Raw genomic sequence first — 24,390 nt, forward strand, 5'->3', positions numbered from 1 at the left:
CTGCTTAAAATTTGATGGGTTGTTACCAGTCAATATATAGGAGGCAGTTTGGACTTGGATTTTAGTTTAATGTTGTTTTGTACTCTTGTATATTTTGATTGCATGCATTAATCAGTTTTCATATATCGTGTGGGTTGTTTCTTATTTTTTATGATTTGTTTTATAACTATATTATACTGTTTAGTTATTTGCTACACACACACACACATGCAAATATTTTCAATTGTAAACCTTGAAAGGCCTCTATGTTTTTTTTTTTTTTGTCGTGTCAGGAGTGGTCTTATATAACATTTGATGATGCTATATAATGAAAAAGAAAAAAAGATGAAGAGAAGGAAGAAGATGGGCCAGAGTTGGTATAAGGCAGTCAGAGCTTGGGTCTGTTACTTTTTTTGGATTGCAATTTCCATCATCCCGATAATTTATTTTATTTATCGTGTCATCAGCAACCATATCATCATCCCGATGATGACTGGAGGATTCTGATAGTAGTGTGAAATGTGACCAAAGTGGGGGTTCCCTGGTGACGCAGAGGGTTAAATAGCTGAGCTGCTGAACTTGCTAATCGGAAGGTTGGTGGTTTGAATCTGGGAGTGGGGTGAGGTCCTGCTGTAAGGCTCAGCTTCTGCCAACTTAGCAGTTTGAAAACATGCAAATGTGAGTAGATCAATAGGTATCGCTTTGGTACGAAGATAATGGTACACCATGCTATTATGCTGGCCACATGATCTTGGAGGCATCTATGGACAATGCCAGCTCTTCTTTTTAGGAATGGAGATGAGCACCACCCCCAGAATTGGACATGACTAGATTTATTGTCAGGGGAAAGTCCCACTGCTCATTAATAAGCCTACTTAGAACTACATCTTGATTTTTACAGTTAACATCAGTGTGATCATAAATATGCTAACTCCCAGTGTTGATGGCTATCATATCTTTTGTCTTTTAATTGCCTTGTTAGAATTCAATTCCAGGTATTGTGTAGTTGATCATAGTTTTAATAATAACTTTGTATATGTCTTTACATACCTTTTTAGAATTGTTTTTAATTGTACCATGGGCTTGGCCTCATGTAAGCCGCCCCAAGTCCCTCTTGGGGAGATGGTGGCAGGGTATAAAAAAGTTATTGTATTATTATTATTACCATCTGCATTAATTATTTCTGTGATTCGTTGGTGTAGTATGGCTCTGTATGATTTTATGCTGACGTTCTGGAGACCTGAACTGGATACTCAAAAATGATTATCTACACAGGAAAACAAAAGTCATGATGAGTGGACAGCAGATGGCGTTAGGTCTTGTTTTATTTTTATTTTCTACAAATTGTAAGATAGGTGACTTTTTTTATTGACTATTTATCACAGCCATCAAGAAATCCCCTGAAGCCTATGTTATTACATTTGTTCTGGACATGTTTTAAAAAACAAGACACCCCTCCCCCGGCAGTCTACCCTGAGAGTAGATTAGAGGAAGACAGGACAAAGGTTGGAAACAATATGTAGGTAATCTTAGTGTTGTATTAGTCTAATATGGAGAACAGAAGACTGTCTTAATTACTAGTCAATTCCTGTATTGGAGAGCAAATAGTTATGAACCAGTTTGGAAGAAGGAAGTATTTAGTGGTTCGAATCAGGGGAGCAAGGTGAGCTCCCACTGTTAGCTGCAGCTTCTGCCAACCTAGTAGAAACACCACTTACTGTGGAAACAGGAAACTGTGGATAACAATGAACTGTATTGAAATGAATAGCTTCCTCTGAAAGTTACCATAGGGTCATGCTGGAGAACCTAGAGAGGACACACAGGAATTCTCTAGGTCCACCAATGCAGCTCTATGTAACTTCTGGTGGAAACATGCCATGGAATCATCTGGAGGACCTAGAAAATTACTAAATAGGACATATTTTGTCAGATACAGATAGGTAAAACTGTAGGCACTAGTAGTACTCAATTGGTAATACCATGGATTTTTTAAATTTTTTAAGAAGTATTGTCTTTGCACTAGTCTTCATATCATAAGACCATAATGAACCATCATGAACATGGAATGTGTTTATAGTTCACCCAAGCCATTCTTTTCAAGATGTTGAAGGCATGGATATCCTTTTTAAGGCAAAGGAGGGCTGAGGTTAGAAGCCAGTACCTGTGAGTGGTGCTCTGCTCACTCAGTGACTGTTGAGTGGCCTTGAGGTAACTCTGCCTCCGTGCTGCAGTTTTTGGAGATGGCTTCGGGCTGGTTTCAGAGTCTTCACTATCATCATCTCCCATGGCTTTAATATAACTCCCACTCCGCATGCGCCGGCATGGGATTTCATTGTCTTTGTCCCTAGTCAACGTGTTATTCCAGTCTCCCTGAGGCACCTACAGAAGTGAGAGAAGAACAGAAGGTGGTTACCAAAGAAAACGGGCATAGAATGGAAGAATGTAGAAACTCCAGGAATAACAGAAATACAAAGTTGCTTAGTATAGAAGTTGGAAAAGTAATTTTGGAGAACTGCAACCTTTTAGGATTCCTGGGTATCATGGCTATTGGTTACTTTCATCAACAGCCCATATCAGATGTTTACAAGCTGCCTGAAACAAAAAAGTATTTTCTCATCTTTAAACCACATAAAGGCCAACATAAAATCAAACCATAAAATCCCCTGATATACACAAAATGAGAAAACACAGAAATAGTAGTTCTCCTAACTCAATAAATACAAATGATAAAAAGAAAGAAAAATAAAAGGAAGACAACCATCAATAAAAGAGATCATAATAAAATTTAGAAGAAATTGATATTGGAAGGCTTTTAACCTGTAAGAGCCTCAGTTCTATGAATAGGGGAGTAGGAATTTGTCTTTTTGGCACTAGTAAAAATCTTATAGGTACAAAAGGCTATCTACTTATATAAGAAATAGAATGCAGATGTCAATATGATGTGTTTCACTCTCTGTAGCAATCATTATGTTGAATAAATGCAATGCATGTAAATGTACTACAATTCTGTATTAAGTTGAAAAGTGTCTGAAATTTATTGTGTAAGAAAATAGATGCCTTACAATGTACTGGAACTCCTGAAATACGTACTACCAAAGGCATGCAAATACCTTTGGTAGTATGAGATGTGCCAAGACTGTTAATAGATGAAATACAAATTATGGAGTCTCCATATCGTATTAGGCAATGTTTCTCACTACTGAGATCTACAAGTACTGTGTGATTTAATTATGAATGATGTTGCTTATACAATAAAATGTCTTTAAAATGTGAGATGGTGTCTAGAATGGCGATGGGATATGATGTTATGATGTCCCTTTAAACAAAGTGCAGTACTACATACATTGTTTGTAGAGGTTTTCAATCACCAATCCTTCAGACATAGAATTATAAAATCACAGAGTTAGAAGAGACCTCATGGGCCATTCAATTAAACCCCTTGCCAAGAAGCAGGAAAATCACATTCAAAGCATCCCTGTGAGATGGCCATCCAACCTCTGTATAAAAGCCTCCAAAAAAGGAGCCTCCACCACACTCTGGGGCAGAGAGTTCTACCGCTGAACAGCGCTCATGTTTAGGAAGTTCTTCCTAATGTTCAGGTGGGATCTCCTTTCCTGAAGTTTGAAGCCACTGTTCGGGTCCTAGTCTCCAGGGCAGCATAAAACAAGCTTGCTTCCTCCTCCCTATGACTTCCCCTCACATAGTTATACATGGTCCTCATAATGTCTCCTCTCAGTCTTCTCTTCTGCAGGTTAAACATTTCCAGCTCTTTAAGCCACTCCTCATAGGGCTTGTTCTCCATACCCTTGATCATTTTAGTTACTCTCCTCTGGACACATTCCAGCTTGTCAACATCTCCCTTAAACTGTGGTGCCCAGAATTGGATACAGTAATAGTGGGGCAGCATGACTTCCTTCACTATACTATTTATGCAGGCCAAAATCCCATTGACTATTCTAGCTGCTGTATAACATTGTTGGCTTATGTTTAACTTGTTGTCACATGTACTGCTGTCGAGTCACACATCTCTCATTCTGTATCTTTGCATTTCATTTTTTTCTGCCTAAGTGGAGTCTCTTGCATTTGTCCCTGTTGAATTTCATTTTGTTAATTTTGTCCCATCTCTCTAATCTGTTAAGATAGTTTTGAATTCTGCTCCTGTCTTCTAGAGTATTAGCTAATGCTATCCCTCCCAATTTGGTGTCATCTGCAAACTTGATGATCATCCCTTGTAAGCCTTCATCTAAGCCACTTAAGAGATTCTTCAGGGGAATGCTGATGTTGACCTGCCACAGATAATACTATTGTTTGCAATTTTGATAAACTCTAAAAATACCTAGAAAAAGTCTGACAAGCATAAAACAAAACCATCAGGTGGGGTGGCGGAAACATCTATTTCACTGATAGCAGAAGGTCAACAAAAAGGGCTACTTTTGTGTCCTTTGCCAAGAGTACAAGGTCCAACAAATTCCTCGCTTGCCTTGCAGACAATTTCATGGTCCAGAAGGTAGAAGAGGCAACAAGGGGATTGGCTACTCTTGATCTCATCCTAACAAATGCGGAGGACCTGATCGATGCGGTCGAAGTGGTAGGATCCTTAGGGGCAAGTGACCATGTGCTCCTGCAATTTGAGGTACAAAGGAAGGCCGAAACTAAGACAAGTCAAACCCGCATTTTGGACTTTAGGAGAGCTGATTTCCAAAAAATGAAGGAAACGCTGAGCAGCATTCCATGGACACAGATACTAAAAGACAAGGGAGCTACGGATGGATGGGAACTTCTCAAGAGTGAAATACTCAAGGCGCAATTGCAAACTGTGCCAACAAAGAGAAAAAATAGGACAAATGCAAAGAAGCCAGAATGGATGTCCAAAGAACTTCTAACTGTGCTAAGACACAAAAGAGACATGCACAAGAAGTGGAAAAAGGGAGAAATCACCAAAGAAGAATTCAAACAAATAGCCAACACCTGTAGGGAAAAGGTCCGCAAAGCTAAAGCAAAAAACGAGCTCAGACTTGCCAGGGACATTAAAAACAATAAAAAGGGCTTCTATTCTTATGTCAGTAGAAAAAGGAAAAACAAGGAGGCGATAGGACCTCTTCGAGGAGAAGATGGGGCAATGCTGACAGGGGATAGGGAAAAGGCAGAACTACTTAATGCCTTCTTTGCCTCGGTCTTCTCACAAAAAGAGAGTCTTCAACCTCAGCAAGATGGAGTGGATGAGGGATTGGAGGACATCCAACCCCTAATTGGGAAAGAAGTCGTCCAGGAATACCTGGCCGCTCTTAATGAGTTCAAGTCCCCAGGACCAGATCAACTACACCCAAGAGTATTGAAGGAACTAGCGGAAGTCATTTCGGAACCATTGGCAACCATCTTTGAGAGTTCTTGGAGAACGGGAGAAGTTCCAGCAGATTGGAGGAGGGCCAATGTGGTCCCAATCTTCAAGAAGGGAAAAAAGGACGACCCAAACAACTACCGTCCGGTCAGCCTCACGTCGATACCGGGCAAAATTCTGGAAAAGATTGTTAAGGAAGTGGTCTGCAAACACTTAGAAACAAATGCAGTCATCGCTAATAGTCAACATGGATTTATCAAAAACAAGTCATGCCAGACTAATCTGATCTCTTTCTTCGATAGAGCTACAAGCTGGGTAGATGCGGGGAATGCCGTGGATGTAGCGTACCTGGATTTCAGTAAGGCCTTCGACAAGGTCCCCCATGACCTTCTGGCAAGGAAACTAGTCCAATGTGGGCTAGGCAAAACTACGGTGAGGTGGATCTGTAATTGGTTAAGTGGACGAACACAGAGAGTGCTCACTAATGCTTCCTCTTCATCTTGGAAAGAAGTGACGAGCGGAGTGCCGCAGGGTTCCGTCCTGGGCCCGGTCCTGTTCAACATCTTTATTAATGACTTAGATGAAGGGCTAGAAGGCAGGATCATCAAGTTTGCAGATGACACCAAATTGGGAGGGATAGCCAATAGTCCAGAGGACAGGAGCAGAATTCAAAACGATCTTGACAGATTAGAGAGATGGGCCAAAACTAACAAAATGAAGTTCAACAGTGACAAATGCAAGATACTCCACTTTGGCAGAAAAAATGAGATGCAAAGATACAGAATGGGGGACGCCTGGCTCGAGAGCAGTACGTGTGAAAAAGATCTTGGAGTCCTCGTGGACAACAAGTTAAACATGAGCCAACAATGTGATGTGGCGGCAAAAAAAGCCAATGGGATTTTGGCCTGCATCAATAGGAGCATAGTGTCTAGATCTAAGGAAGTAATGCTACCCCTCTATTCTGCTTTGGTTAGACCACATCTGGAATATTGTGTCCAATTCTGGGCACCACAATTCAAGAGAGATATTGACAAGCTGGAAAGTGTCCAGAGGAGGGCGACTAAAATGATCAAGGGTCTGGAGAACAAGCCCTATGAGGAGCGGCTTAGGGAACTGGGCATGTTTAGCCTGAAGAAGAGAAGGCTGAGAGGAGATATGATAGCCATGTATAAATATGTGAGAGGAAGCCACAGGGAGGAGGGAGCTAGCTTGTTTTCTGCTTCCTTGGAGACTAGGACACGGAACAATGGCTTCAAACTACAAGAAAGGAGATTCCATCTGAACATTAGGAAGAACTTCCTGACTGTGAGAGCCGTTCAGCAGTGGAACTCTCTGCCCCGGAGTGTGGTGGAGGCTCCTTCCTTGGAAGCTTTTAAACAGAGGCTGGATGGCCATCTGTCAGGGGTGATTTGAATGCAATATTCCTGCTTCTTGGCAGGGGGTTGGACTGGATGGCCCATGAGGTCTCTTCCAACTCTTTGATTCTATGATTCTATGATTCTAAGGAGTCCCAGAATTCAAAAGTGGCCTCCAGGAAAGTCTTTGTTCTTTCACTCCACCTTCTCCATTTATTTTTGAAAATGGCAGGACTGAGATAAGTCCCCTAATCTTAAAACCCACATAAGAAGAATATGGTCGTTTAAAGAGCCTACTCTCACATTACACGGGTTTTAAAGGACATAATCATCATTGTGAAATTAAGCCTGAAAATAGAGTGGTACTCAGTGAAGCTATTGTAACAAGGAAGCCATATAGTCCTGTAAGGACAGGAACTTGAAGGTAACAATGTCCTCAATCACTAAGGCTAAATCTGCACCGCCAGAAAGGATGATAGGAATGGGGTTTTGCACCTTCACTGTGCAGAGGTACTCCTGGGTATTGCTGAAACCCGAATATGTAGTTTCAGAGTTGAATCCAAGAGCACACACACACACTAAACCTTTATTTCAGATTGACTGGTTGATTCAAAGTGCCCAAACTGTTGCTAGAACTTCCTTCTTACTGTCTTCCCATACATTTTTAACATCTGCACTGCTCAAAGGTATAAGTAGCCTTATTATATGAGATTTGGGCCATGCATGGAAAATAACCAAAAGGTTGCAAGACTACATCATGTCCCTTGATCCTGCCTAGTGTCTGTGCTAGCTGACAGACTCTGAGAATTGTCAGCCAAACAAGCAACTCTTCTGAGATCTGATCCTGTTCTACCACAATATGTATCGTTACCTACAGAATTTGGCAGATGTGAATGGGAAGGAAGTTTGTTTCACTTTTGAAGTAATTGTCCAGATTTATAAAATGCACATTCAAAATGCAAAGGACTTTTATTTTGCTCAAAGCAAGACAGATTTGCCCATTCCAACTGGAAGATATGCATCATAGGATTGTGGATGCTTTCCTATCTCCCAGCTGAGTTCGTGGACAGCAAAAAGGTTCTGGTGACAGATTACCCTAATAACATTCTTGTATCTTGTTCTCCTCAAATCACCGCTGGGGTGATTGGCTCTGACCTTTTCCTAATGAAGGAGACACAAGCCTTCTGAAAGCACTTTCATGCCGGCTGCCTCGGAGTCACGTCTGACTGGAGATTAGTTTCCTCCCCTCCCTTTTTATGCTTTTGCCTTGCCTCCGCTTCAAGTTGTTAATTTCACATCAAGAAAACTGTCTGCCTGGAGATGAAAAGCAGTTCTCAAAGTGGCAATTGGCATTGCTGCATGACCAACCTCATGAGGGGAGAAGAATACAGCCAGGTATAATCGGGAATTGGCTGAGGCCAGAAGTTCTATGAAGTGAATGGAGAAATGTCTTCTTCATTTCTTTCCTCCTGTGAATGATTAGGGCCTTTGCTTCACCAACTGCATTTTACTTTGCAAATGATTACCAAAATATAAACATTATCCTTCTAGAACAGGCATGGCAAACTTCAGCCCTCCAGGTGTTTTGGACTTCAACATCCACAATTCCTAACAGCTGGAGGGACGATGTTTGCCAATCAATGCCTGTTCCAGAAGGATACTTTATTTATTTATTTATTTATTTATTTATTTGGCACTCTTAGGGTGAATGTTGTACACCAATTGTGAATCACAAGTGTGCATTGGCAAGTTCCTTTTTGGTGGAAAGCCTTGGTACTAAATAAGCAAATTCATTATATGTTAACAGAAATCAAGATATAGACTCTGGCCCTCAAAAACCATACAATCTTAAGTTCAACATTGAGAAAAAAACAAGCAAGGAAGAAGCAGGGCTAACCAGCCGCCACCACACTCCGGGGCAGAGAATTCCACTGCTGAACGGCTCTCACAGTCAGGAGGTTCTTCCTCATGTTCAGATGGAATCTCCTTTCTTGTAGTGTGAAACCATTGTTCCTTGTCCTAATCTCCATGGAAGAAGTAAACAAGCTTGCTCCCTCCTCCCTGTACATGGCTATCATATCTCCTCTCATCCTTCTCTTCTTCAGGCTAAACATGCCCAGCTCCTTAAGCCGCTCCTTATAGGGCTTGTTCTCCAGACACTTGATCATTTTAGTCGCCCTCCTCTGGACACATTCCAGCTTGTCTATATCTCTCTTAAATTGTGGTGCCCAGAATTGGACACAATATTCCAGGTGTGGTCTAACCAAAGCAGAATAGAGGGGTAGCATTACTTCCTTAGATCTAGACACTATGCTCCAATTGATGCAGGCCAAAATCCCATTGGCTTTTTTTGCCACCACATCACATTGTTGGCTCATGTTTAACTTGTTGTCCACGAGGACTCCAAGATCTTTTTCGAACTGCTTGCCACTCCTTCCCTGTTGCTGACCATGACATATGTTCTGTATCAGAAACTAGAGCTGATGTGGTCTATCCAATGCAATTTTCTGAATCACCACCCCAAAACAAATGTAATGTTGATCAAAAACTGACTTGTAACCCTTTTGGTACTAATGTTGGAGAGTGGTCCCTGGTCAAAATGGTTCTTGGTCAAGTAGTTTCTGGTCAAGTGGGCCCTGGTCAAAGTGGTCTCTGGTCAAAAAAAAGGTTGGGAAACACTGAATTACATTGCACAGGTTAAGCATCCCTTACTCAAAAATTTGATATAGTGACACCTTTGCTTCTTGATGCTTCAACGTCCACAAACTTGCACAAAATTATTAAAAATATTGTGTATAAAATTATCTTTACGTTACATGTGTGAGATTTATCATATAAGTGTGTGTGTGTGTGTGTGTATATATGAAATAGAAATGATTTTTATGTTAACACTTGAGTCTCATCTCCAAGATATCTTCAAATACAACTATTCATTTTTTAAAAGAAAAACCCACAAAAAAACCTGAGATCCATAACACTTCTCATCCTGAGCACTTTGGATAATGGATACTCAATATTAGGCACAATATTAGTACTTCTAAAAGCCTGAACATTACCTATTGTGGGAATACCTCCCAATATTCTCCAGTCCCTGTGGTGACCGATCATGCTGATTGCAGAATAGTGGAAATGGCACCTGAAAAATAACTTTTCCAAAGCTTGGGTGATTCCTATTGAAAGGCCCAAGATTGCAGGCTCAATCACACTCTATGTCAGGGGTCCTCAAACTAAGGCCTGAAGGCCAGATACGGCCCTCTAAGGTCATTTACCTGGCCCTCGCTCAGGGTGAACCTAAGTCTGAAACGACTTGAAAGCACAGCAACAAAAATCCTGTCTCATCAGCCAAAAGCAGGTCCACACTTCCCATTGAAATACTAATAAGTTAATATTTGTTAAAAATGTTCTTCATTTTAATTATTTTGTTGTTTTTAAATGTTTTTTTGCACTACAAAAAAGATATGTGCAGTATGCATAGGAATTCATTCATGTTTTTTTCTTCAAATTATAATCTGGCCCTCAAACAGTTTGAGAGATTGTGACCTGGCCCTCTGTTTAAAAAGTTTGAGGACCCCTGCTCTATGTAATATGCCTAGGATCTAACATTTACCCTTGACTTATCTTTTAAGGATTTACTCCTTTGTATTCTTACCTACTAATAAGCCCCACTTCACACAGTTTGACCTACTTTCAAACAAACATGCCTTGAATTGTGCTACATGAAGCTTGAGCAGGAATTTCCATTTTTATTTCATGGCTAGTCTAAAGATTGTTTTCTACAGGCGAGTTGCTCCTGCTTAGGAAAATGCATTAATCCCAAGTGACAAATACACAGCTGTTTTTCTCTCACAGCAGTCTGGAATTGCAATGGCATGCTAATCTGTATAGGCTAAAATATCATCCATATTGCTGTTCAAGGCATCAGAAGTCTGTTCTCTATGATAGATTCATCTTAATTTTAAGAAAAACACCTTGCTAGCATTCTACGAGAAATATCCTAATCTGAATGCACATATTTTTCTTTTGCAAATAATTTGACATGAATATTATGGTTGGAAAATGAAAGTTTATCACTGAAGGCACATTTGACAAGGGGCTACAATAGAGAAAAGCCACCTAAGAAGCAGTATTGCACAATGATTAGAATATTACCAACTTGATGGAACATACCATGACCAGGTTGGAAAGACAAATTTGAACACTGGGCCAGGTTAAGGGAGTTCCCAGGTTACATGTTCCACAGTCATGTTCACTAGATCACCATTATGTCTCTTACCTTATGCCTAACCTACTTCATATGTGTTTTGGATGACTTGTTATGAAGTAGCAACAAAAATAACTTTCTGGTTGGGGGTCATCACACCATGAGGAACTGTATTAAGGGGTCACAGTATTAGAAAGATTGAAAAACACTGCTCTATACCAAAATATAGTGGGGAACAATTGGATTCTCTTCTCCATTTTTCCCATCCTGTTTCAGGACTCTCTGAAGCCCCTTCCACACTGCCCCTATATCTCAGAATCTGATCCCAGATTATTTGCTTATCCTAGGTTATCTGGCAGTAGAATTTTAAAACAGATTAATTGGGGATCAGATCCTTTACTTAGAAGGTGCCTCGGAGTGTAGTTGCTCTACAGATAACTTTCAACTGATATTTGTAAGGAAGTCTCCACTGCCAGAAAATCTGTGATAAGCAGATAATCTGGGATCTGATACTGGGATAAAGTGCAGTGTATATCCAGCCTGACTCATTCTTTTGCTTTTGCAGTATAACATTTTACAGCTTCATATTTTAACATATAACCTATAAGAGCCTCTGGAAATCTCTTCCTGGGGTGGCTAAAATAGCCACCATCTTGCTGTCTTTTTGCAGCTATGCAAAGACTTTTTAAAAACAGACATTTTTTTTTTTCAGGAATTGATCTGGTTTATAACACTGCATCATTTCTAAGTGCCTATTTGGAGCAAGTCTTTGAGTGTGTCATTGTGAGACATGTAAAATGCTGCTTTTATTGTCAGTTTTTGTTAGCTTTGCCTAATTGGAAAGTGAAACACCATCTAAAAATGAGTGGGAAGTTTTGAAATGGGGAGGACTGTTGTCACCAGAGGTACTTCAAAGGTTTCCCTAGTGACTCCCAAGGGCTATGTAAAGCCTATGACCCGCACTCTGTCCTTATTTTTAAGAACATGCATTTAATACAATGTCTCACAAGGTAGCATTATTTAGCTGAATGGGGACTTGGTGATAATTTTATATCAAGACCCATAAGCCCCCAAATGATGCACAATTCCCACATCTTACAACGCAATGGGCATCAATCATGGGCACACAGCCTATGGTCCTTAGATCACACAGAGATCCTGACTGCACTCTGCTTGGGCCCCTTCTGCACTGTCATATAATACTGATTATCAAAGCAGATAGTCTGGATTTTATACGGCTGTGTTCAAGGGACCTAATTCTCTCTTAATTATCCACAGTTTAAGTGGGCAAGGCAACTAGGAAGAAGAGAAAAGCTGGAAAAGTACCAGATCTCTTTTGAGTACTCAAGAAGAGACGAAAGTGGATGGAAAAGGTAGAGGTGTGAGGCTGGCCTGGGCATATCAAGGTCAGACAATTCTTCTAACAGAAATTAGTTTAACTCTATACAGGTGGAAAGATGGAAATGGTTCACTTTGTTGCACACTGTGGTGAAGGTGACCGAGAGAATCAGTGCAGATTTTCCCAAGAGATTAAAAAGAAACCTATCTATTATTGCTTTAGGAAAAAAACTCTTATTGATGTCATTGAACCAGGCTGCTTCTCGAGTTTCCAGTTCTTTTTGTTTTGATTGTACCTGCATATTCATGCATCCGGTCTCTTTCTTGAAATATCCCAGCTTCCTTTCCTCCTTCTTTCCTTTACTGCCCCCTCAAACATCTGTTACATTCAGACTCATGCAAGATTTCAGAAGCTGTTCCAAAGCAATTTGCAAGTACTACTGGTACCTGTGAAAGTCCTAAGTGGGCTTTAGGATAAATATACTAGATAAACATTGCATTCATTCTGTCTTAGTTAAAAGCTTATCTTTTCCCTTGCATGATCTCTGTGTCCTGGAAACAAAAACTGTGTTTACATTGTGACCATTTTTACTGGGTCTGGAAGAGTAGAAATGCACAAACCACATACCGTATTTCACTCGGGAAAGTTAATTTCAATCTTTGATAGTGTCAGAAGCTTCTATGAAATACAGGTTGTGCAAAACTTGCCACATGGGTGGCTGTAATACTTTTTTGATGGTTCATGATGCCCAAACTTTGTTTTAAGCACAAAACAATTAAAAATGTTGTATAGACTTGCCTTCAGACTATGTGTATAAAACATATTTAAAACATAAATGAATTTTGTGGTTAGACTTGGGTCCCATTTCCATGACATCTCATTATATACATATCTGTAAATGCGTACAGACCTTGTAACCTGAAATCTGAAAAAAAAAGAAAAAAAGAAATTCAAATCACTTCTGGTCTCAGGCATTTTGGATAAGGATACTCAACCTCTATTTTGGGATGAGGAAAATATGATATGGATCTCCAAGATAAAACTGGTTAATACAGGAACAAAAGCTGAGACATCTTGAGATTTTTATCTATCTGGAGGTGGTCAGAAATAGAAAATTATGCCCTTAAGCCATGCCAGAATAAAACAATTTGATCTCTGATTCAATGAACAAGATGATGAATCTAACACCCCCAATTCTAACCAGAGTGCCAGAGGTTTTATTTCCTGTATCCTGTACAGCAGTGGCTCCCAACCTTTTTATTACCATGGACCACTTGAACAGGGATCAGTTTGACCAGGAACCACTTGTACAGGGATCACTTTGACCAGGAACTACTTGAACAGGGACCACTCTCCAACATTAGAACCAAAAGGGTTATGAATCAGTTTTTTGTCAACTTTAAATTTTGTTTGGTTATTTGGGGTGCTGATTCAGAAAATTGCATTGGATAGACCCTGTCAGCTCCAGTTTCTGGTACAGAACATATGCCATCCAGTAGTTGCCATCTGCTCACTCACAGAAAACCATATTTAATACTCCAGAACTGATGTGTGTAGTCAGCCTTTTCCTTCCTGACAGCCCCGTTGTCTCGGCACTATAAGAAGGTTTTGCAAGACCAGTTGCTCTTGTTGCCATGTGGGTTTGAGGCAACAGTGTAATAACAGCCAGACCCATATTTTCATCTTTGTAGACCACTGGTGGTCCATGGACCACAGGCTGAGAAGCACTGCTGTACAGAAACTCATGGTAATTGTGGAATAGAAGGAATTCTCTTTCTTTTTTATACTGGCACTTTGGATTCCACTCCTAAATGCTTCCAAAGTGTACCATTCCATTTTGGTGCAAACCCTGTCTTTGCTGGAGGGCTTCTCACTGTGACTTGTCCTAAGCTCAAAGTGAACAGATGTTATGTTTATGAACAGAACAGAACAACAAAGCATTTATGCTACTTAGAGAAGAGTTCCTCTTCTATTCATCCTGATCTTTTCTAAAGCTTCAAAACACAAATCATTTTCAGCTTACAAGCAGCATACTTAATCCTTTTGAGAATCATTCAATTTGCAACTAATTTTCAATTCTCCCATCTCTGGATAAATGCCTACTTCTTTAAAATCTTGCTTGGATTGTTTTCCTGAGATCTCAAATGACAGTGTATGGCAGGGGTTTTCAATCACCAATCCTCCAGACATATTGGACGACATTTCCCAGAATCCCTGGCCACTGGTATAAAATATTACAGGAGCATACTTTCAAACAAATAAGATTTAGGCTTGCATTTATTTAAAGGGGTTGATCATTTATTTGTCAAAATATTTCTATTCTGTTCTAATAAAAAAAAAAACCTGTGAGATAGTGTACAAACAAGATAAGTTTAAAACCCAGTACTGAAACTCTGAAAGCAAATGAGATGTGTTGGGTCTCTTTTGGTTGGCCCAATAAAGATATCACCACAAGATAGATATTGGACTTTAAATCTATGGTACTTCACCCTAACATACAGTTCCCTTGTGTGTTAGGCTGAATTTTACTATTTTTGCCAGTGAATGTCCAGCACAGGGTGTAACCCATAGATGTTTAAAATAGAAATTATTGGGGTGAGGTAATACCTCAACACATAATCTTGGGGCAGCTGGGAGACTGACATATTCAATGAAGCATAAGCTTGCATAGACTTCCAATGGTTCAAGGTGGTTCACAATCATTTCCAAATGTAGTTCAAATATTCTGAATTTGATATATCGAATGGTGAAATGATCCAGTATTACGCAGTGGCTTGAGTGTTAGACTAGGCCTTCAGATTCCTGCTCAACAATGGAATCTCACCTTTGGGGAAGCACACTCTCTCAGACTTATGACCTCACCAAATGAGCTGATTTACTCATCATACACCTCTTCTTCTTCTCTTTCACCATGGAGTCCTCCGCCTATGTGATGGGGATCCAGGTAAGGCGGATGATGTGGTGTATGGAGTGATGGGTTCTCGACGTTCTCTGCTGGGACCCCTGTGGAGTCATCATGATGTGGGGCAAATTCTTACTCTAATGTTATAAGGTCATTCAAAGAAGGCAATGTCCAAAATAATAAATCTTGCCAGGAAAACTCTATGACAAGGTCACCATTAAGTTAGGGTCAATTTGAAAGCACGCAACAACAACTGCAGACAACATAAACACTTCAGATGATGTAGACTGTTAAATATGGACAGACTAAAAGATATTATTATCTCATGCTGACCAGCTTCTTGAAGGTCTTTGTTTTGAAAGATGTACTTTCCAATCTCTCCCTCTTCATGAATAACAACAAACACAGGGGACTGAATACATTATTAGGCAGGCATATATGTATACAGAGGTCTCTTCATTTTTCTCACTCTTCAACAAAAATATTCTTCAGGATAAAGAATACTCCATTCATCATTTTACTGGTTTACATTTACAACAAGCTGGGGAGATAGTGAGTGCTGCCTGGCTTTATGATGAAAGAACAGGAGCACACCCTCAGCTGCAAGGGAATTTTGATAGAAGAGTGGTGATGGAATCTAGGCAAACATACTTTTCACATTGGGTGATCTCATATAATTAAACAACAGCAGCAAGGCTCCTCATTGGTTGGGTCCCTGCTCCATGATATGCTTAGCATGATACTTAATGAAGCATAAAAATGCCTGCCTCACTCTATAATGTCCCAGGGACAGTAACGGAAGGATAAGGAATAAAAATAATTTGGCATACAACTCTCTCTCTGTATCACCAGTTTCTTATGAAGGCGGCATAGTGGAGTCTTGAAATGGTGGTTAAACAAGGGGCATATAGGGAAGCAAAGTTAAGCAAGAGACAAATGAAGGGAAGCCATCCAAGAATGGAAACCACTTTTCTTACAGGACAGGAGGCCTGATGAGCAATGGAATATCTTTGCCATTGGGGCCTCTTCTTCCAAACATCTTTGAAGTCACCTTTCAGTGACTTTGCTACTGGATGAAGTCCTGTACCCATGAGTACCTCCCTCCTTTATCTCTACCTGATGAAACAAATGACACATTATGAATTGATCAGTCATAGCAAAAGAAGCAGACGCTACCATGCCATTAAAAGTTGTTTGAGTGGTATGCCTTTGGGTAAATGTAAAATCTTTTTCTTTTATGGGAAGAATATTCTATTATTTTACTACACGTGATAGAGAATCAGGATTCTGACAGCTTTCTAAATGTCATGAAGGATCCACTTAAAACAGTGGCTCCCAACCTTTGGGTCTCCAGGTGTTTTGGACTTCAGCTACCATAGTTCCTAACAGCTGGTAAGATGGCAGGGATTTCTGAGAGTTGAAGTCCAAAAAACACCTGGAGGCTCAAATGTTGGGAACCACTGGCTTAAAAGAGGGCCATGAGGTAGCCACCTGAAAAAAAGACAGCATTGTTTCTGAATTTTTAAAAATTGTGAGAAAGAGAGAATCCCTGCAAGTATAGCTTGAAATGTTACATAGGAGAAAAAAAATATAGTAGGTGATAAACTAAGCTGTGCCTATCAAATGTCCTCTGCAGTAAAACTACTAAAAGGCAGGAACCCTATCTTCTTTTTCACAGGGCTACCCTAAAGGAAGGGCATGCTGCTCTGCTCTTCCATTCTAGCATTTAGTGAGGTGATAACTCTGTAGCTATATAAGTAACTAAAATAGAACAAAAAGAATGCAGTTATTTCTGTTTAAGTTATAATCCTAATGTGCTGTTGTTATATCATTTCTGATGGGAATATATGACAGAACATGGAAATTATTGTGCACATTGCTATTTGTATCTACTTATGCCAACCACAGTATTGGCATATTGCTGCTGATTCAGTTACCAGGTAGAAGAGCCAGTGTAGAAACCTCTCTCTTCTGTCAACAGTGTTTTGATAACATCTCACTTTTGCTCAATCTCAGCCTTGGAGAGTTTATAAATAAAACAAGCGCTGGTTGGGAAATTCTCCTTGGCTCCCAGTGCTCACAGCTTTCTTTGACCCTGTCAAGTTGTATTTGTTCCCTGAGGTCAAGAAAAAGGAAGGGGACTTGCTAATAGACCAGCACTTCTACCTCACCCAAGCCCCACTGAGAAAACAACATTGCCTGATGGTTGTATGAAATCTTCTGCACTTGTTTGACAGAGTAATCGCATCTGACACCTTTGGTTTGCAATAAGGCTTCCAGGCTTTTAAAAAAATTATTTACGGTATTCCCATATCCCTCGCTAAACACTTGCGAGGCAGGAGGGAGGTTGCTTCCCTTGAGCCACCACAAAGAGCTATGGAGTGGATAAACTTGGAAATACTTTTTGTTATGACCTGAAACAGGCCTCCTATGGTCAGATCACCAGGAAAAAGGACATGCAGGTATAACTTATCACCAAGAGAAGGTTTGAGGTTCAATTCTTGACATCTCCAGTTAATGGATGGACAACTTTTAACAATTCAGATGTCATCAGACTGCAAAGCATTCATTGATATTGTCTAAACTGGCTAGGGTTGCTTTGAGTTGTGTATCACAACATCTGAAAATTTGCACTTTGTTCCACTGTCGAATAAAGGATTCTGCACCATTATAAGGAGATGTCAGCAATCAAGGAATTGGAAAACTACTATCAGCTGGAGTAGCAATGCTGAGCCAACAAGACAATTATTTTGATCTACTCTTAGACAATTTTATGCATTTTCAGACAGTAGGCATCTACTTTTAAGATGAAAGAGAAGGGTGAGGCAAACCTAGGCATGCTAGGATCCTCTCAAAATGATTGTTTTAGGATTTCATGAATTGTACTCATCATTACACATTTTGCAGGCCTGCGGCAATTGCTCAGGGAAATGGCAAGGCTTGGAAAAGCACAACCCTCCAGTCTTGCACTACTACTAAAATAAATAAATAAATGGAGGAAACCCATTCAATAAATAGACCAAGAACCTGACCAGAAAATATAGAATATTGAATATTACACTGGGCCTTTGGTTTCCCCTGCAGTTTGGTTCCAAGATACCTTCATAAATATCAAAATCCATGAATGCTGAAGTCACATTATATACAATAGCATAGTAAAATGATGCCTCTTATACACAACAGCAAAATCAAGGTTTGCTTTTTGGAATTTTGGGGAAGAATATTTTCAAGCCCTGGCTGGTTGAACCTATGGATACAGAATCTGTGGGTATGGTGGGCCAACCAGATTTTTTAAAAAGGAAGAAACACAGAAAATAGGGATAACTGACCATCCTGTTAGGGTTTGAGAATATAATCCAACATATTGTTACAGGTCTTACATGCAATTCAGGCATGTAGCCGGGGGGGGGGGGGGGGGGGGGCTTGAGGGGCTTCAGCCCCCCCCCCCCCGAAATTCTCATGGTGGTCCGCGAGGCCTTACTGGTACATTATTTAAACTGTTATGTTTATTCATATCATGAACTGATCACCATGCTCAATATATCCCATATGCATGGGGGTATTGGGGGTAACGATACAAAAGGTTTGTTAGGGTACATCCTCTTTCACTCAGACTCACTCAGACTTTTGGCAGCAGAGATAGCTGTCAATAAAACCATAAACCCTAAAAAATAAATCTTCTTCTTATTTTTTAAAATATGCATACATCAGAAAAGTTAGCTCTAACTATGGTAGTAAATCTATGGCCAGTCAAGACCACTTCAAATTACAGAATGCTTCTAAAACAAACCAAAGTAAAAAAACTCATCTTGTCACCGATAAAATTGGCATGGCAGGAAAAAATAATGCTTGGACAAAACAATTCTCGCTCACATTGAGTTTCCTAGATAGAAAGACTTGTTTTATACCAAAGAGCATTCAATCATGTGAGCATCCACCTGCTGCCTGAAATGGCACAGCTCAAACATTGATTTATTACCTCTGTGAGAGTCAGACTAGATGTGATGGAACAGCTACCTTTTCCTAGTTTGGTTGTAAAGCAAGGGTGATGATAAGGTGCTGTGTGTGTACCAGATTTTTAAATCAGCAAGGGCAATGAGTCAATGCCTACTTATTTAATGGCTATTGTATTTAATGGTTTTAGAATACCAGAGTTGGAAGCTGTTCCACTTGTGGTTTTACTTAACCTTCCTCTCTGTAAGCACAGAAAGACTTTTTCTGTGCTCCTCCAGATGTTGATGAACTATAGTTCTTATCATCCTAAGCTAAATCAGCCAGAGTTGAAGGGAAGAGCCTTACAGGTCATAGGATTTCCAGCCAAAAAGTGATCTCTTAGCCTTTAGAAATATTCTAAATTGCTTTATTCTACAGGCAGTCCTTGAGTTGCAAGCATAATAAGGTTGAACACTGTGAAAGCCATCCACTGCATGGCTATCAGCCTCCTCTCAAATCAAAGAATAGCTTCATGAGAACCACTATTCCTCTTACTATTTCCCCAGCAACAGCAAGAGTATCCCTCTGGGCTGCTACACCAGGAAATCCCAACTGGATGGCCCCCCATGAGGGTCTGCCTTTAGGGGCAAACCAAGAATGGGCAACTTGGAAGTCTCTGAAGAGACTCAGAAGTGGAGTGGGCAGAAAAGACAACCTGGCAAATTGGCACTACCTCGAAGATTATCCACCTTGTTTGACTGTGGAGCAGAACAAACAACTCTGCACCTGTATGCTTGTCCACAATGCCCTGACTCATGCACAGAGGAAGAATTGTTTAAAGTTACAGACAATGCGGTCGCTGTTGCCCGTTTCTGGTCTAAAATTATTTCGCTGCTTGTGCTTCCTCTATTTTATCAGTTTTATACTTATTTATGCAATGCTTTTGACATGAAATAAATAAAATGGCAAATATCAGACTTACGAATGACCCATAGTAAAGAATGGGGTTGAGACACCATAAAGTGAGAGAAATCTACCCCTCGGAAGCAAAATTCACTCCTGAAATAGTTATCATGGGGAAAAAGGTGTCTCAACTGAAGCTTTATTGTCAATCCTTGTTTCCACAACAAGCCACATTTTTCAAAATCCAATTATCACAGGGACAGAAAGTGAGGTGAAATCTTCTGAACAGAGGCACAGACAGCAAAACAAACACCATAGGGGTGTTAACCCTTCCCTACGCTTGAGTGCTCCAGTTGGAGGTTAGCTGTGACCAGCAGTGCTGTAGAATTTGAAAAGGCATGAATGGAGGGTGAAAGAGAGAAACGTGTCAAGAGGAAGGTGCATCAAGCCAACCCCGACCAGGACCGCCTTCCATCTGGAAACCAATGCCCTCACTGTGGGAGAAGATGCAGATCAAGAATAGGGCTCCACAGTCACCTACAGACCCACCATCAGGACACTACACTTGGAGGACCATCATCCTCAGACTACGAGGGATTGCCTAAGTAAGTAAGTAATTCTATCCAAAGATATATATATATGTGTGTGTGTGTGTGTGTGTGTGGCTGGAGTTACGCTTTAAAAAGTACCTGTTCTAACTAACATGCAAATTAAACTTAAGAACAAACATATCTTGTTCGTAACTTGGGAACTGCCTGTATTTTGTTGTAAACTGATACAATATCATTAAAAAATCTATACCTTTAAGAATTTTCTGCATTTTTGGGGATCCTAGTAATTTTTTACATTGAGGTATCTTGAACTGTTTCTCCTTCCTGCTTTATTTGGCTCTTTCACACTCCACTGTAATAACGCTAAGATGTCACTGTAACTGCCATGGCTGCATTCTACACAATCCTGGGATTAGTAGTTTGGTGAGTCACTCCAGCTCTCTAATAGAGAATTCTAAGCACTTCCCCCGGAACTACAAAGTCCAAGATTCCATAAGAAGAAACAGTGGCAGTCAGATGGGAATTTGTTGCTAATTATTATGTGGTATGAAAAGATCATCTCTTGTACTTATTATATTTCATTTATGGTCACTTTTTCTTTTGTTGATATCTTGCAATGGTTGCTTTATAGCTTCTTCTTCTTCCAGGACTGAGATCAAGAGAAGTGAGGGTGGGATGAGGCCAGAACCCCAATGCTTGGACTTCTAGACAGCCAAGCTTTCGAGGGCCTGTACTGTGAAAAATAAACAATCTACTAAAAATCAATATAAATTTGACATTTTAATGGATCAGCCCATGGCTACAATGTCCTGGTAAAATTAAGAGGAAATGAGCTATAGTATTTTACAGATGAAAACTGAGACTCATTTGGCCTAGCAATATCAGAGTGTGATCACAATGGCAAAAGTTACTAATGTGGAAGAATACACAAGCTACCTGGTGCTGCAGAAGTTTGTTTTTGCCTCAACCTACAGAGAAAGACAAGACTACATCCACTGCTCTTCATCCTGCTGAGTTAATTAAATGCAAACCCAGTTTGCAGCAATTGATATAACCTGAGGATAAGGGGGGGGGGGGGGGGTGGGGGGGGGTGGGAGGAGAAGAGAGAAACTGGGATGTTTTAAAAGCAGCTGAAAAAGTGGGACAACAGAGGAATACTTTGTCTCTGCCTAATTGAGACAGCCAGAGGCTATGGGAGGGTGATGTCCTGGGCCAAATGCAACTCTCAGCAACCAACTTTTTCCCAAACCTAATACTTCTTTTTAAACTTAGGAGTAACTGAAACATTATTTTACATTACACCCCCCTTTTCTAACCCAAATTAAAGCAAACCATAATTTTTTTCAGTGTGTACAGTCTATCTGATATTGCAATATTAGGTTTGGATTGTCGAATACCTGTATTAGCATATATGTACATAATGAGATAGCTTGGAAATAGGACCCAAATCTAATCATGAAATTCATTTATATTTTATATATGTCTTATACTTAGGAAGATACTTTTATACAGACTATTTGTAATATTTTGTGTATGACACAAAATGTATGTATAGTAAAACATTAGAAAACATAGGTGTCACTATCTTAGGCACACATGTGAACCTTTCAGATTTCAAACTTCCCAATAAGTGATGCTCAATCTGTATTTAATGTTTGTATACTTTGTAATCGAGAGGGAGAAAAATTGATCTACCCAAGAAAAAAAAGTCGAGATATATTTTTGAAAACTACTGTAGTAAAGGCCAAGTCCTAACTTGTAATTTTTGAAACGGTCAAGTCTGCAAATCCAAATGCCACTGACCTCTGGAATGGAGAGGCTGAGCATTGAGCCTTGAATTTTGCAATACTTATCATGTCCTTTTCTAGTTTTAATCAATAAATCTGAAATGTGCAGCTGTAGCATTGTCTCCCTGCTAGTGTAGTGGTTCTCAACCTTCCTAATGCCACAACCCTTTAATACAGTTCCTCATGTTGTGGTGACCTCCAACCACAGTTTTTTTTGTTGCTACTTCATAACTATAATTTTGCTACTGTTATGAATCATAATGAAAATATCTGATATGCAGGATGTATTTTCATCCACTGGATGAAATTTGGCACAAATGCTTGATATGCCCAAATGTGAATACTGGTGGGGTTGGGTGATTGATTTTGTCATTTGGGAATCGTAGTTTCTGAAATTTATTGCAAACCTACAATCAAAGAGCATTCTGATCTCCACCAACAATGGAATTGAACTAAACTTTGCACACAGAACTCCCATGAATACTGGAAGGATTTGGTGGGCATTGACCTTGAGTTTTGGAGTTGTGGTTCACCTACATCCAGAGAGCACTATGGACTCAAACAATGATAGATCTGGACCAAACTTGACATGAATACTCAATATGCTGAAATGTGAACACTGGTGGAGTCTGGGGAAAATAGATCTTGGCATTTGGGAGTTGTAGTTGCAGGGATTTATAGTTCGCCTACAATCAAAGAGCATTCTGAACCCCACCAACAATAGAAGTGGGTCAAACTTCCCACACAGAATCCCCTTGACCAACAGGAAATACTGTGTTTTCTGATGTTCTTTGGTGACCCCTATGACACCCTCATTGTGACCCCCCCCCCGGGTTCTTAACCCCAGGTTGAGAAACGCTGTGCTAATGGCTGCTCAGGACATGGAAGTCCCTTAGGAAGCAGGGAGATGTCATAGAAGGCACTGAGTCCCTTTCCCTACAGCTTGAATTTTGTGTCTGTATAAACCCACACCCACATGCAAGGGGCACTAGCAAAAACTTCCAACCCAATGCAATATAAGGAGAGAAACACAGACAATGGCTCAATGCTGGCTTTCGATTTGTCCCTGGCAGTGAAGACTAAGCAAAAGGGAGGCACATTTACCCTCCATACATTTTTTATCCTCGGTCACAGTATGACATTTTGGAGGATAAGTTTGTCAATGACAACATGCTGCTCTCAGGTTCAGAGACAGTATTCTTTTAAAATGACATTTGCTTGGGAACAACAGTGGGAGATGGCTACTGCTGTATGCCCTGCTTATGGGTTCTATGCAAGGAGCACAAACAAACAAATAAACAAGCAATGAAATAAGATGTTGGATGGACTTGGGTCTGATCCATCAAGTTTTTGTGTATATTCTTAAAATACATGCTGAACATCACTTTACTAGCTGATAGAATTGCTAAATATGGTTTTTGATAAGGATTCCTTAACAGTACAGCTGTGAATTAAATGGAGCTCATAAGAACACACGGTAATGTGTATGGTAGAGTTAGTCTAAGAATGTTCCATTTCAGATTATAGGCAGGGGCATCATATTAAACCATATGTTTTTTAAATAAAAAAATCAAAGCAAAGACCCTTTTCCTGTGTTTTTCTTTTCCCTTAGGTAATGAACACACATCTTTTCCAAAGGTAAACAAGCCCCATTGTTTTCAGGTCCCTACTTGGTAAAACTGGTAATTCTCCCCAGCAAAATATTTCCCAGCTGGGCTGAATGCCACAGAGTGTGCTCTCACCATCTGCTGTGGTGCTACTGCAGAGGACTAGAGATCAAGCCGGCATCAGTTTCTACTGCTTGCAAGCTGCCAGTGGTTCAGAATGGGATATGCAAATCTAATTGTGTTATTCAAGCATATCTCACAGATTAGTAAACAAGGACCCACTGGTAAATGAGAAACATGTTTTTCATTTTAAGGGTCTTGCCAAGTGATATTTGCAACAAAGCACTATTAATGGAAAGGCTAAAAATTGCTCCTGGGGCAAATTACTTCTGCAATTGTTTTCTGTTTTTCTTGAATGCTGCGTTCAGTATCACTAAACTAGAAGCCAAAGTAGTTCTGATTTCTATCTATGGCTGTGGAAGCTGGAAATTGAAG

The 24,390-nt window shown here is 40.1% G+C and overlaps 1 protein-coding gene across 2 annotated transcripts in view; it reads right to left on the reverse strand.

Annotated features, from left to right (window-relative positions):
- DLGAP4 (DLG associated protein 4) overlaps positions 1-24,390 on the reverse strand; it is a 431,492-nt gene that overhangs the window by 105,141 nt on the left and 301,961 nt on the right. For both annotated transcript variants that reach the window (XM_067468148.1, XM_060772311.2), the window contains one exon: positions 2,141-2,358. In XM_067468148.1, coding sequence (XP_067324249.1) covers positions 2,141-2,358 — 218 coding nt within the window. The remainder of the gene's footprint in view (positions 1-2,140; positions 2,359-24,390) is intronic.

The sequence above is a fragment of the Anolis sagrei genome, chromosome 4, assembly GCF_037176765.1.
Source record: "Anolis sagrei isolate rAnoSag1 chromosome 4, rAnoSag1.mat, whole genome shotgun sequence".
NCBI classification, from domain to species: domain Eukaryota; kingdom Metazoa; phylum Chordata; class Lepidosauria; order Squamata; family Dactyloidae; genus Anolis; species Anolis sagrei.